This window comes from Astyanax mexicanus, chromosome 13 (assembly GCF_023375975.1).
Source record: "Astyanax mexicanus isolate ESR-SI-001 chromosome 13, AstMex3_surface, whole genome shotgun sequence".
NCBI lineage: Eukaryota > Metazoa > Chordata > Actinopteri > Characiformes > Acestrorhamphidae > Astyanax > Astyanax mexicanus.
This window is the reverse complement of record NC_064420.1, coordinates 40,772,539-40,785,258: the sequence shown is the minus strand read 5'-3', so window position 1 is coordinate 40,785,258 and position 12,720 is coordinate 40,772,539. Positions and strand designations below refer to the sequence as shown.

The window sequence follows — 12,720 nt, the reverse complement described above, 5'->3', positions numbered from 1 at the left end:
AGGTCCATTTTCTGGCTGGCTTTTCACCACCCCAAAGTCTCACATCAACCTATACTTACATGCCTAAGCCTGCAGGCATGTGACAGAATGTCATCAGTCATTCACAACATCGTCTTCATACCACATCAAAACGAACCGGATGCACTCTGGGTATCTGAGAAGCAGCCAATGATACTTACTGGTGGAGTTCCCTTGCATCTGAATAATGCATTTTGATTCTTTGCTGATCTCCCTCGAGTTGAAGGGGCGCACCCTGACGGCAACTTTCACCGAGGCCCCGGACATTGCTGGAGCTGGGCTTGGTCACAATGCTATCCTACAGAAATGATCCCTGTAAAGATTAACAAAAAAAAACATTACATTTTTAAGTTTAACCAATAAGTGTTTACTTAAAAATCAATAATTGTGAGAAGTGCACATTCCATTAGTCCAGTATTATCTTGTCTCAAATGGAAGATGTAGTGGTCACAGATAAGCCAAAGGGCAAGGTATGAGTAAATAGATGACTGTAGCAGGCATTGCTTTGATAGGAATAATCTTTAAATTGACTCAAATAATCTACACTGTCAATAACAAATAGATGACCCAAGTTAACGGTCAACTAACAATTATAAGATCTATATAGTAGTAGGACTTAATGATAACATTGGTCCATTCTAGGGGTGTGCAATATCGTATCGTACGCAATAATATCGCCAAAAATTATGAATATCGAGAACGATATTATACCGTGAAATATCATGCCATATCACCTAACCCTAATTATCACATCATAGTACTACTTTTTTTTACCGTTTTTAGCATTTCCCTTTATATCTACTAGAGACAGATTATATCAGTCCAGTGTCATTTACTTTACTTTAATCCTGGATATATGGAGATATTTGGAGTGCATTATTAGTATCATGACATTCTGGATCATTGACTTCTGTTACAAATCTGATAAAATTATTTTTTTTAATATCTCAGTTAGCCATATCATATTGCATGCAATAATAAAATTCTAAATAATTTTTCTAATTCAGTGTTTTGTCATATCGCCAAAAGTATCGTTATCGTGAAAATACCATGAAATATCATGATATTATTTTAGAGTCATATCGCCCACCCCTAGTCCATTCACATTCTAATGATCAGTATCTTATTTTTCTTAAATCTGTTCTATTAAAAAAAGGCCTAAAGTAAATAGTTAGTTAAATGTTTTGCTTTTACATGTCTCTTCCAACCATTTAAAAACTTAGCTGCTTTATTTAAATGTTGTACAAGTGAGGAAATTGTTGTGTAGTTTATGTTACGTAAGAAATTTAACATTAAAATATGTACAATCATGTTTCCCACCCCTAATTATCACATCAGGGTACTACTTTTTTTTTTTTTTTGCTGTTTTTAGCAAAAACAAAATCCACATTGATCTCATTTCCCCTGATACATCTTCCATATACAAATTATATCTTTCCAGTATCATTTATTTTACTTCAGTCCTGGATATATGGAGATAGTTGGAGTGCATTATTAGTATCATGACATTCTGGACCACTGACTTCTGTTACAAATCTGATAAAATTACTGCATTTTTTATATCTCAGTTAGTAATGCAATAATAAAATTAATTTTAGTTTTGTTACAGTAGTGTATTCTTGACATATATATATTTTCTAATTCAGTGTTTTGTCACCGATCACCAAGAGTATCGGTATCACGAAAATACAGTTAAATATTTTAGGATCATTTTAGGATCATATCGCCCACCCCAAATAATATTATAATAATAATTATAATAATAATAATAATAATAATAATAATAATAATAATAATAATAATAATTATAATAATAATATTGGGGGAGGGATTCATTTTTTTTTCCTATATAAAAGACAGATGGATGACAGATACAAAACACGCACACGCACACAAATGGCTTCATAACGCAGAGCATAACCATACAGAATGTAATTTATCAGAAACATAAAATAGGAATAGCAGATAATCTCGTATTTGTTCAGAATATCTTTTAACAGCTTCACCGTTAGATGCTTTCCTCTCCGCCTCAAACATGGCTGCCAGTAAACTGCAGCAGGGATGGGCCCACTTTCCTCCAGCTCAGCTCAGCTGGAGAGATTATTACTGTTATTAATCACACCACTCTCCTCATTATTACACCCTATACATCGTATATATACCATTAACGAGGATAGATACCTTATATCTAACTAGCTAACTAACTATCTATATAGACAGGAAGGTTAGGTTATCTCAATAACCCAAATCACAGCGTTATTAAACAGCGATGCATTAGCCCCTCGTTATTTAACTGTAAGCTAAAAACTGAACAAGCTCCATTGTCCCTCCTGCTCTTTCTGTATCATTTCTGCTACATGATGGTCACACTGTGTGCTGTCATTCGGGCAGCTAATGACCCTTAAACACCTTTAAATAAGGATGGTTTCACTCCTGCCCTTGTAGGTTAGCTAGGTTGGCTAATAGCTAACAAACACAGCCAGCTTTTCCACCGGCATACGCCCATGAAATAATCAGCCGACTGGGCCACAGACCTGCAACAACAGTATCATAGCCACCCAACTATCTTATTTGTTCACCACAAAAGAGGGAGAGAAAGGGACTGTGGCAGTCACTGACCCTTTAAACATGTAAAAAAAAAACACAATTTCCTGCTTAAATCTACCCAACAAAATCATGTTTGGCTACATTAACTATATGGTTAGCTAGTTAGCTAAAAAGATAGATGAAAACAGATTGGGAGCAAAGCCCATCATATTTTAATGTGACTTCCATGTGAATTAACAAACGTTAGATTAGCTAAACTAATCTATATCAACAACCTGAGCTTCTACTGTTATTATCTTCTGACTTGAGTCACTTTCGTTATAGAATAAGGTAGCTAACTAATACATAAATAGTTAAAACAAAAAGCTGATGCAGCTTTCCACTGTCATCTTTAGCTATAGCTATAAGTGCCATTTATTTCACCTATAGAAAAAATAAGGACTGGCCTAATAACCATTACAGCTATTTTATTATCTAGCTATAATGGCTGCAATAAGGATAAACACTACTTGCCTAATCTATCATTTGCCTTGGCATCTTAACATTGCATCCAAAAAAATGAAATAATTAGAAATTCTGTCAAAAATAGTTAGATAACTATACAATAACAGAAGGGACAATTTGTGAATTTGCTTAAAAATATAAGGAAAGAATTAGTATGTAATGTAATGTAACAGTATGTCTGTTTCAGCTAGTAATTATAGATAAATAGGCATAGCTTATTTTTATTATTTTTTTATTTTATATGTTACTTCTTGAATACTTAGTTGTTAGTTGTGGATAGTTGTTACTATGAAATAAAAAACTAATATGTAACCCATCAAGCTAGTTAACCCATTTTTCTAACAATAAATAATTCATCTATTTACGATTTAATAAAAAAGGAATTATGAATATTAAGGTGATAAAAATAGCTACATTTTAATACCTCTTAGACATGTCACCCTGCTAGTTAGTTGCTTTAACAAAAAAACGAACCAAGATTCGTTGACATTCGTCAACATTAGCATCAAGGTGTTCTGTCGAGTTGTGCTACCCATCGTTTTGTAGTATCTCCCGGTTCTGCGCATGCGCTGCCACATAATTCTAAATATTTTTAATAGTTGTCTGCTCTCCTCGAGTGAGAACATTTAATATGACAAGCTCACTGTTGTTATTTTCATCTGCTTAAGTGCTAAACAGGTGATATAGCAATTCAAATCAACTAATAATACTAAGATATGTCAATTACGCTAGTTAATCTTCCATATAAAATGTTGTTTGCCCTTTATATACTAAATATACTACTTAACTAGCTAGACACTGTTTTACAGTAGTGTTTAACCATTTCAGGCCTGAATTATCTCAGTGCTCTGGCTGGAAAAAAAGTAAGAAAGCGGTTTTCTGTTTGTAACGCACAGAAAAGAAGACTCTAATATTCTACTATAAAATCTATACAGTAAATGAATGAACTAAAACCAAAAAAATATTTTTTTTTTCATTTCCATTACATTGGAAGCCTGTGTGTAATATTTTCACTATTTCATATTGACCTTTTTATTTCATAAATCAGTCTTAAACAGTTAAATACATGATTAAAAAACTCTCTAAATCTAAATCACAAAATTAGTAAAAATGACTACTGTTTTTTTTTTTCTTCAGAGCAGTGGGCAGGGCCAAGTTACAGTTTTAATGTTTTATAAACTTGTTTATTGGCTGGTTCATTACCTATTCTGATAAACAACAGCTCTCAAATAGTTTTATGAGCAACAAAACGTTTTAAAATGAAGAAAATACATGATGTCCATTGTACTGGGTGCAGGGTCTGAAAGGGTTAAGTAGCCAAAGAGGCACGATTTGACAGGAGAGCGCAACCCGACAGAACACCGTGTGTCCTCCAGTCCGAGCCGTTTACCGTTAAATAGCTAACCTAGCTAGGTTAGCTAACCGCTACAGTTACACTGCAGCATGCCAATAAACCACAAAACAACAATATAGATATGTTAACGATTTAAAATAACGCTAAAACAGCTGTTGTAACGCAGTTATCCAGTTTTAGCTAGCGTTAGGTTAGGTAGGCTATCTAACGTTACTCACCTCCTCAAGTCCTCTGGAAATCCAAAGCCAAGTACGGGAAAATGCAGCCTAAAACGTCTTTATACGTGAAGCAACGATCAGAGCAGGCCGGCAGAAAAATGTTTAAAAACTCCACATATGCTATATACACCCATTATAGCAGCATTTCTCCCACAGCGTCGATTTCAGCTCTGTTTTCTGGTGCCGCTCCTCCCGCTGCCGCTGCTCCAGCTCTAGCTAACACACGGCTGAATGCCTTGATTTACTGAAACCATTACGTCAACCGCCCCGTCACCGCCTTCACCCAGAGCTGCAGGGACCAATAGCGTGACAGAATCCTTTGAGTGACGTACGGCTTAGCCAATCAGTGTCAAGGAAGCGTGGAGAGTGGGCGGGCCGCGTGTGACGCGATACTTACTGCAGGATGGCTCCGTGCTCCTGCAGGCAGGCTGTGCCATGGCATGGAAATGCTGGAGAGCAGGAATAGAGAAATAAATACTACAGCAGAGCAAATAACACGGGAAGGACGCCGCCTAGCAGCTGAAATGAGTGTCTGCTGCAAAAAGGATGCATCTGCAATCAAATCACAGGGTCTAAGATTATATTACTGCTTTGGTGCAATGTTCTTATTGGTGCAACATTCCATATTTATACAGCTTTTCATACTTCCCATGTGCATTTTGTCTTTTATAATGCTTGTTTGCTTATTTATCTATGTATTGTCTTCTTTTATAGATGCTGACATATTTTAATGAACTGTTTATACATGTTCTTTTTATACTGGCTCTGTTGTTCCCTCTTTCTGCACTCCAAGTTTATCTATTTATTGTCTTTTTATAGACGCCTACAGCTTTTAATGAACTGGGGAATGTCAGTGATCAGCTCATTTATGTTTGCTTCTTATTGTGACAACATGACTGTAAATATGTTAAGGTTAAAATCCTGATGTAACACAAATTACAACAATTTTTTATGATCTGCATTTTAACGCTTTGTTCTCGAATTTGTCAGAACCAGTTTTATAGAATCTAAAACATTTTATTAAAGCGTTTTAATGGTTAAATGGCTGAAACAGACCAAAAAATAAATCTAAAATCTAAACTTTTAAAATGAGCTAGTTTTTTTTCTCCAGCACTAGGTTACCAGGACTGCACTCCAACCTACATTATTTTATAATGCTTGTTTGCTTATTTATCTATTTATTGTCTTTTTATAGAAGCTGACAGCTTTTAATGAACTAGGAATATTTGCGTCTAACTGAAATTTATTACAGCGATCACCCAAAACCATTTCAATCACCTAATTTATACCCAACTATCAATTATATTATATTATATTATATAAATTATAACTGGATTATTTTAATACCTGCGTCATTTTTTTCACATTTTTTCTTACACTTTTCACTGATTTTATTAAAATTAAATCCATAAGAGCCCAGACCCAATCTGAATATTGATACAAAATTTAGTTTATTTCTTATTGTGGGCACAAGACTGTATATTACAAGGTTTTAAAATACCTGTATTATTTGTTGAACCAATTATATGGAACACACAATATTTATTTAAAGCGTTTTAATGGTTTAAACGGTTGGAACAGACCTGTAGAAGCTAAAAGTACAGTTTCAAAAGGAGCTGCGTTTATCTCCAGCACTAACTCAGCACACCTGCATTCTGTAAATTAAGAAGATCAGATAATTAAGCTCACATTCACACACTGTCCTTAAGAAGTTTATGAGTTAAAATGACAGACAAAGTGCTGTAAGGAAATTTCTACATCTCTTAAAGGGTCTGTGACCCTGTGTTTATTTTATTATTATATTTATTCAATGTATGGTCTTGATTTTATGTCCTGCTGTACTTTTGAATCTAATATTTATTTTCTATATACTAATTTCTTCAGTTCGATGTCTGGCGGCATTGTACACAAGGAACATCCTCAAATGTATTCTAAGTGTAAATAACCCTTGACTGACTGATTGATTAAATGATTGATTCATTGATTCTTCTATCTTGTTTCCTTTGCTTTTTGCTGCTGTAACTGAAAATTTCCCTGAGGTGGGACTACTATCAGAGCATCTTATCTAAGTAAACACAATGAGAAGCCATTGTGCACTAGGTTGCACTTCATTACAGCAGTACATTTTAATAACTGGCTATACCTTTGTATCTTTTCTGTGTCAAATTCACAATTAAAATTATTAAAAGCTTATTTGAACTATGAACTAGCTACATACAAATGCAATTACAACAGCTATTTGTGCGAGTGCATTACCATTTATTACAGTTTGTCCTGGGTTCAAAAAATGTTCATAGCAAAGGAAGCTAATTCCTGTCAAGTTAAATGTTTATGTCTCAGGAAAATGACATTCATAATTCAGCGTGAGCTCCAACAACCAAAGATTAATACAAACAGCTGGATTGATGAACTTTCTCAGCATATAAAACCGTGTACGTTAAAGAAAATACATTTGGTTCAGTGGCACTTTTCTCATGACGATCATGCTATCGAAGCTGCTTTACTTACTTTCGGCTGAGCTCAGCTTTTTTAGATTTAACAATACGAGAATAAAAATAAAATAAAGTTAAAGGTGGTGTTTGGGTGGCCTTGTGCTGTAGGCTGGTGCTTCTCAGCCCTGGTCATGGAGGCCCATTGCCCTGTACTGTTTAGTTCTTCCCTGCTCCCAACACTCCTCATTTCATAAATCAGCTTTATTAAGCCATTATTGGGTGTAAGTGGGTACATGTTAAAGCAGGAAAAGCACTAAATGTACATTGCAGTGGGCCTCCAGAACCACAGTTATTAATAACTGCTGTAGGCCATTCACATATGATCATTTAAAGTAAACAACAGTGGAAAAAAAAAACATTTTCAGTACAGATTCAGTCATCATTTGATGATGCACTGACATTTTTTTCTTCAGCAAATCAACACAGTTATTTAGATGTACTAAAAGATGATCTAGTATGCTCTTTTTAAACAGTTTCTCCACCTTCAGAACAATGTATAGATAGACATTTTCATAAACGTAACATGAAATTTATGGCCAATCCTTAATAGTAACATGTTTTATCCACTTTAATTTAATTTTATGTAGATTCGCAACATAATTAAAGAAAAATTCAGGAAAATGTTTCCTGCGCTTCTTTCTAAATGAAAGGTCTCCCTAAATTGGAATATTGAATGCCAAACACAATAGCTTCAGAACATCAGACAGCAGAATAATTACAATTTGTAGAATATTTTGCCTGTATCTGTATTTCTCACCTGATTTTTCCAGGTTGAAAACCTAATCTTTCAAAACCTTGGTATGAAACAATTCAGTTAAATATATCTGCATTTATGTAATATACACAAAGTCATAAGCAAAACCTTTTAAAAGTCTAAACTTTATTATTATGTTTCAATTTAGAACCAACAGCCTTTACCTTGACGGCCCAGGAAAAAAAAACAAAATAAAACAAAAAAAATGATAAAGGGAAAAAACTCAAATTAGGTTTCATGACAGTTTTTTTTTTCTTCTTTGCTTTCTTCCCTTCAATCTGTTCCAAGTCAAATTCCATATTGAAACCATCCTAAACTGGCTGCAAGTGTGGCTCACTGAGAAAAGCGTCCTTGCTTCTCCCTCATCCACGCATGAATACGCTCCTTCAGCTCTGGAACTAAAGAGAAACACATTAATTATTATTATTATTATTATTGTTATTGTTATTATTATTATTAATACTATTAATATTATTATTATTATTAACAACAGAGGTGTGTTAACAGACATGCTATAAGGTTAAATTCAGACGTTTATCTGATGAGTAAAACGGTGGTTTGTACCTGACTCCAGCATGCTTTCAGTGAGAGGCTGTCTGTTGAAGGGGTCGGTGGGCGAGTTGAGGAGATGGCGCAGGATGATGGCTCGGTCCATTATGTTTCCAGAAGGCAATATCACAGGGTCAGTCATGAGAGTGTCCATCAGAGGGTCTGTCAGGATAATAAAAAGAATCAACAAACGATGGGGATACGCTCAGTGTTAAGGTAGACAACAAGTTTATTAGACATTTATAGTCATTTACTCAAGTCACAAGAGAATTAACTGGCATCTGGACTGAAAATGTGAAGCATGTGAGGTAGGCCTGAACTGAAAGCCACAAGCTGCTGCCTCAGAGAGGTTTTTGCCTTTGACACACAGCCTATGCTGATGTTAGTAGTGCACTAGAACGGGGGAATGGGTTAAGCTAAGGCAGACACACATCATGTTTAGTTCCTGAACAGAGGTACTGACAATAGAATACGACTCTCTGCCAGGCCTGGGCTACAGAAGTACTAAACTGAACTATGGAGCAGTGTTCTGGAAGGACTGTGTTTCATCCCATACTTATGGGATGAGCTGGGCTGCTGATCAATAACTTGACCCCACTAACGAGGGTTCATAAACCCTGTTTTTGAATGCAGTCAAATCCTCACAGCAATGCTTCAAACTCCAGTAGAAAGCCTTCTCTGGATATTAGAGACAGTTACTCCAACAAAAGCAGGAAAAACCTGTTTTAATACCCTTGATTTCAGAAGAAACCATAATTGAGTAGAGGTGCTGGTATGTTTGAGGCATAGAAGTGAATCCACACTATATGGACACCGTTGGTAAGGTGTTCTTTTCATAAAATGAAGTTCTTATTTTATCTCAAAATGTATTTTGTCCACATATAGAGTCCACATCACTCTAAAAAGTAATTCAGCCTCTTAAGATGATCAGTACCACACTTTCTGACAATTTTCACTGAATGTTTAAGCTGATCCTGGGTAGCCATACGGGCGTTGATTTGCCAGTCTTGTCAGCATATGAGCAGTTCTTGCTGAGAGTTTTCTTAATTCTTTCAGATCTCATCTCGACCTCCACAATTCCCCTGAACTTCCATTTCTTAAAGGAGAAATCCAGTGGGAAATGGACTTTTTGAATAGGCCACCTATGCTCCAAACAGGCTTACAATGCTAGCAATAGGGGCATAGCATAGCCCATGCCAAGAAATCACTATTTTGGAAAAGCATGAGTTTCAGTTGCTGCTGATTATTAATCTATGATATTCATGCATTTTCACTAAATTGATGTTACAATCTGTTTCCTATCCTTCCCATTTGTTTGTGCTCCTCAGTCAACTTGTCGTGATTTAATTTTAAGAAGCTGGTGCCCGGAAAAACTACTCTGAAGGTACGTTGTCTATAAACAGTGCCTCGTTTTAAATATCAGGGCCCTCAGACTTCTACCAATGAAGTATGGAGCTACTTTGAGCTTGTTAATGGTGTAAAAATACTGATTCTTTAAATATGCAATGTTATGCCTCTAATGCTAGCATTGTAAGCTTGTTGGGAGGATCTTCTAAAAGTGCTGTTTTTCGGAATACTGCGGGTAAATGGAGGTGGGCTATTCAACAAAAGTTCATACTTGTTATCGTGTTTCACTACAACCCAAGTCCATTTCACACCGGATTTCTCCTTTAATACAAAGCACGCTGCAGAAACCACAAGCTGAAAGCTGAATTGGTTTTGATCTTCCTCTGATATGTGGGCATCAGTTACTTTTGCTTTCAGGTCAGACAGTTGCTATAGGAGTTTCTATCTTGTGTGTTAAAAAGTGTTAGAAGTAGAGGCTTATAGAGTCCAAGAATTTGAAGAAGACTCTTTAGAAAAGCTGAATCTGCTGAATAAAAATATTTAAAAAGTTTGATACAGGCCATAACTCCTAATTACAATTTGTGACATGTTTCGTTAAAAACCCTATATCTGTGCATTAGAATTTGCTGATATTTGTAATTATTTATTTACAAGCTTTACATGTGTTAAAAAAGTAATTTAGTTATATGCAAACTTTTGTACGAAACTTGGTTCACCCTGTGGTTAAGGGTCCTGTTTTTTTATATATTTCAGTCACAGCAGTTTCTTAACCACTCACCTTTAAACTCATCCGGAGCATCACTGTAGTCCATCTCAGACTGGGAGTTACGGGCCACTATCTCCTCCACTTTTTCCAACAGCAGCTTAAACTTCTCAATTGCTATGGTGGACTTGATTCCTGCCTTTCTCATTTTGGAAATTACTTCCTCAAAGAGTTCCCTGCTGTATGATCTCTGCAAAAAAAATAATAAAAAACATTACTTCAGTCTGTTCCCTTTGAATCCTAATCAAACAGGGCTTTTTACACTGTTAGCAAACTAGTACAAACCTGATCATCTGCAATGGCTTTAGCAAAGCGAGCACAATCCAGCTGAAGGTAGATATCTGTGAGCTGGTCCAACAGCTTCTTGGGCTCAAAACCGTATTTCTCAGGGTTCTCCACCTTCAGGTCTCGACACTTGGGTCCACACAGCTGCTGAAGGTTGTAGTTCAACATTGCAGCCAGACGAGGGCCCAGCTCCTGAAATGCACCAGAACATCTCTCAGAAAAGAAGACAATTATTTAAATACTGAAACGATACCCTCCTGGTGTGTTGGGGCATCACTAGTGATAGGGGGAGTCCCAATGAGTGGGTTGGGTAATTGGCTGAGCAAAATTGGGGAGAAAATGGGGAAAAATAAGAAAAAATAAAAATAAAATACTGCATCGATTCCAATTATAGAAAATTATTATTTTATAACACTACATTATGGGGTGCTCATTCCTGGCCCTGGAGATCTACAGAAATCCTGCTGGAAAATTAAATCCACATCTCCGTAAATGTGGGACTGTGTGCCTCTCCACTCTTCCTCCAGACTCTGATCTCTTGATTTCCAAATGAAATGCAAAATTTAGGGGTGCCGAGTGGTCCAGCAGTCTAAAGCGCTGCCACTATGAGCGGGAGGTCGCCGGTTCATACCCCTGCTCATGCACCTTTGCCATCAAGCTGCCGGTACTCAAAGGGAGCAAAATTGGCCCTGCCATCATCTGAGTGGGTAGATGGCGCTCTCTCCCCACATCACTCCTAGGGTGAGGTCCACAGCACAGGGCGTCTGTGAGCTGATGTATCGGAACCGAGCCGCTGCACTTTCCTCCAAGCGCGCTGTGATGCTGCTCGGTAATGCTGCATCAGCAGCAGCTCGAAAAGAAGCGGTGGCTGACTTCATATGTATCGGAGAAGGCATGTGTTAGTCTTCACCCTCCTGGTGTGTTGGGGCATCACTAGTGATTAGGGGGAGTCCTAAAGAGTGGGTTGGGTAATTGGCTGTGTAAATTGGAGAGAAAATAGGAAGAAAAGTATTTAAAAAGATAAAAAAAAAAGAAATGCAAAATTTACTGGTGATCAGTGATGGTTTGGAGAGTCATGTCATCTGCTGGTGTTGATCCACTGTGTTTTATCAAGTCAGTGCAGTGTTTTCCCACAGAATCTTACAGCACTTCATGCTTCCCTCTGCTCTGCAACTTTTATGTAGAAGTAGATTTTATTTTCCAGCAGGAATTGGCACTCTGGCCACACTGCCAAAAGTACCAATTGGTCTTATATAATATTCTTATTTTCTGAAACACTGAGTTTTGGGTTTTCATTGGCTGTAAGCCATAATCATTATTAATAAAATAAATAAATGCATAAAATATATCACTCTGTGTGTAATACATCCATATAATATATGAGTTTCACATTTTAAACCGAATTACTGAACTAAAGTAACTTTTCAATGATATTCAATTTTTTTTTTATTTGATGCACCTGTACGCCCTCTGTAGATTTCAAATCTAATACACCTAGAATGTTCACATCCCCAAAAGTCTTAATAATCTGGATCAGGTGTGCGAGATTAAGGGGGGAGGTAAACTCTGCAGTACCAGGAATGAGCAGCCCTGCTATAAACACATATTATTGTAAACTGAATCATTTCCTTGCGCTCTCCAAATAATATCCATGCAATGACTGGCAGCAGCTCAACTTTCAGAGGTGACTATAAATACCCACAGGGATCAGAGTGCAGGAGGTTTGTTTACAGCACAGCAGGAGCCTACCAATCCTCTGCCATTTACGCATATACCACGATTACCTAATATTGCTAATACTGCTGTCTGCCCCAATATGCTTAATCTCCAGTCCCTGCATTGCACAATAAATCCCTATAATAAACACTCTCTCTGGGCTCTATCGAACC

General features: G+C 36.6%; 2 protein-coding genes across 30 annotated transcripts in view; both read right to left on the bottom strand.

The window, feature by feature from the left end:
- The window catches only part of kif1b (kinesin family member 1B), a 108,238-nt gene extending 103,355 nt beyond the window's left edge, over positions 1-4,883 (bottom strand). For 11 of the 20 annotated variants that reach the window (XM_022676946.2, XM_007246807.4, XM_049462822.1 and 8 more), the window contains exons 1-2: positions 4,642-4,878; positions 180-331 (exon numbers count right to left, since the gene is read on the bottom strand). In XM_022676946.2, the coding sequence (XP_022532667.2) occupies positions 180-285 (106 nt within the window). In that variant the 5' untranslated portion in view covers positions 286-331; positions 4,642-4,878. Of the gene's footprint in view, positions 1-179; positions 332-4,641 lie in introns of all 20 variants that reach the window. The other 9 variants (XM_049462816.1, XM_049462826.1, XM_049462820.1 and 6 more) reach the window with 2 other exon arrangements.
- A 3,113-nt stretch (positions 4,884-7,996) lies between these two features.
- The window catches only part of ube4b (ubiquitination factor E4B, UFD2 homolog (S. cerevisiae)), a 35,836-nt gene continuing 31,112 nt past the window's right edge, over positions 7,997-12,720 (bottom strand). For all 10 annotated transcript variants that reach the window (XM_022676959.2, XM_049486470.1, XM_049486467.1 and 7 more), the window contains 4 exons: positions 10,832-11,023; positions 10,562-10,736; positions 8,452-8,598; positions 7,997-8,285 (listed from right to left, as the gene is read on the bottom strand). In XM_022676959.2, the coding sequence (XP_022532680.2) occupies positions 8,221-8,285; positions 8,452-8,598; positions 10,562-10,736; positions 10,832-11,023 (579 nt within the window). In that variant the 3' untranslated portion in view covers positions 7,997-8,220. The remainder of the gene's footprint in view (positions 8,286-8,451; positions 8,599-10,561; positions 10,737-10,831; positions 11,024-12,720) is intronic.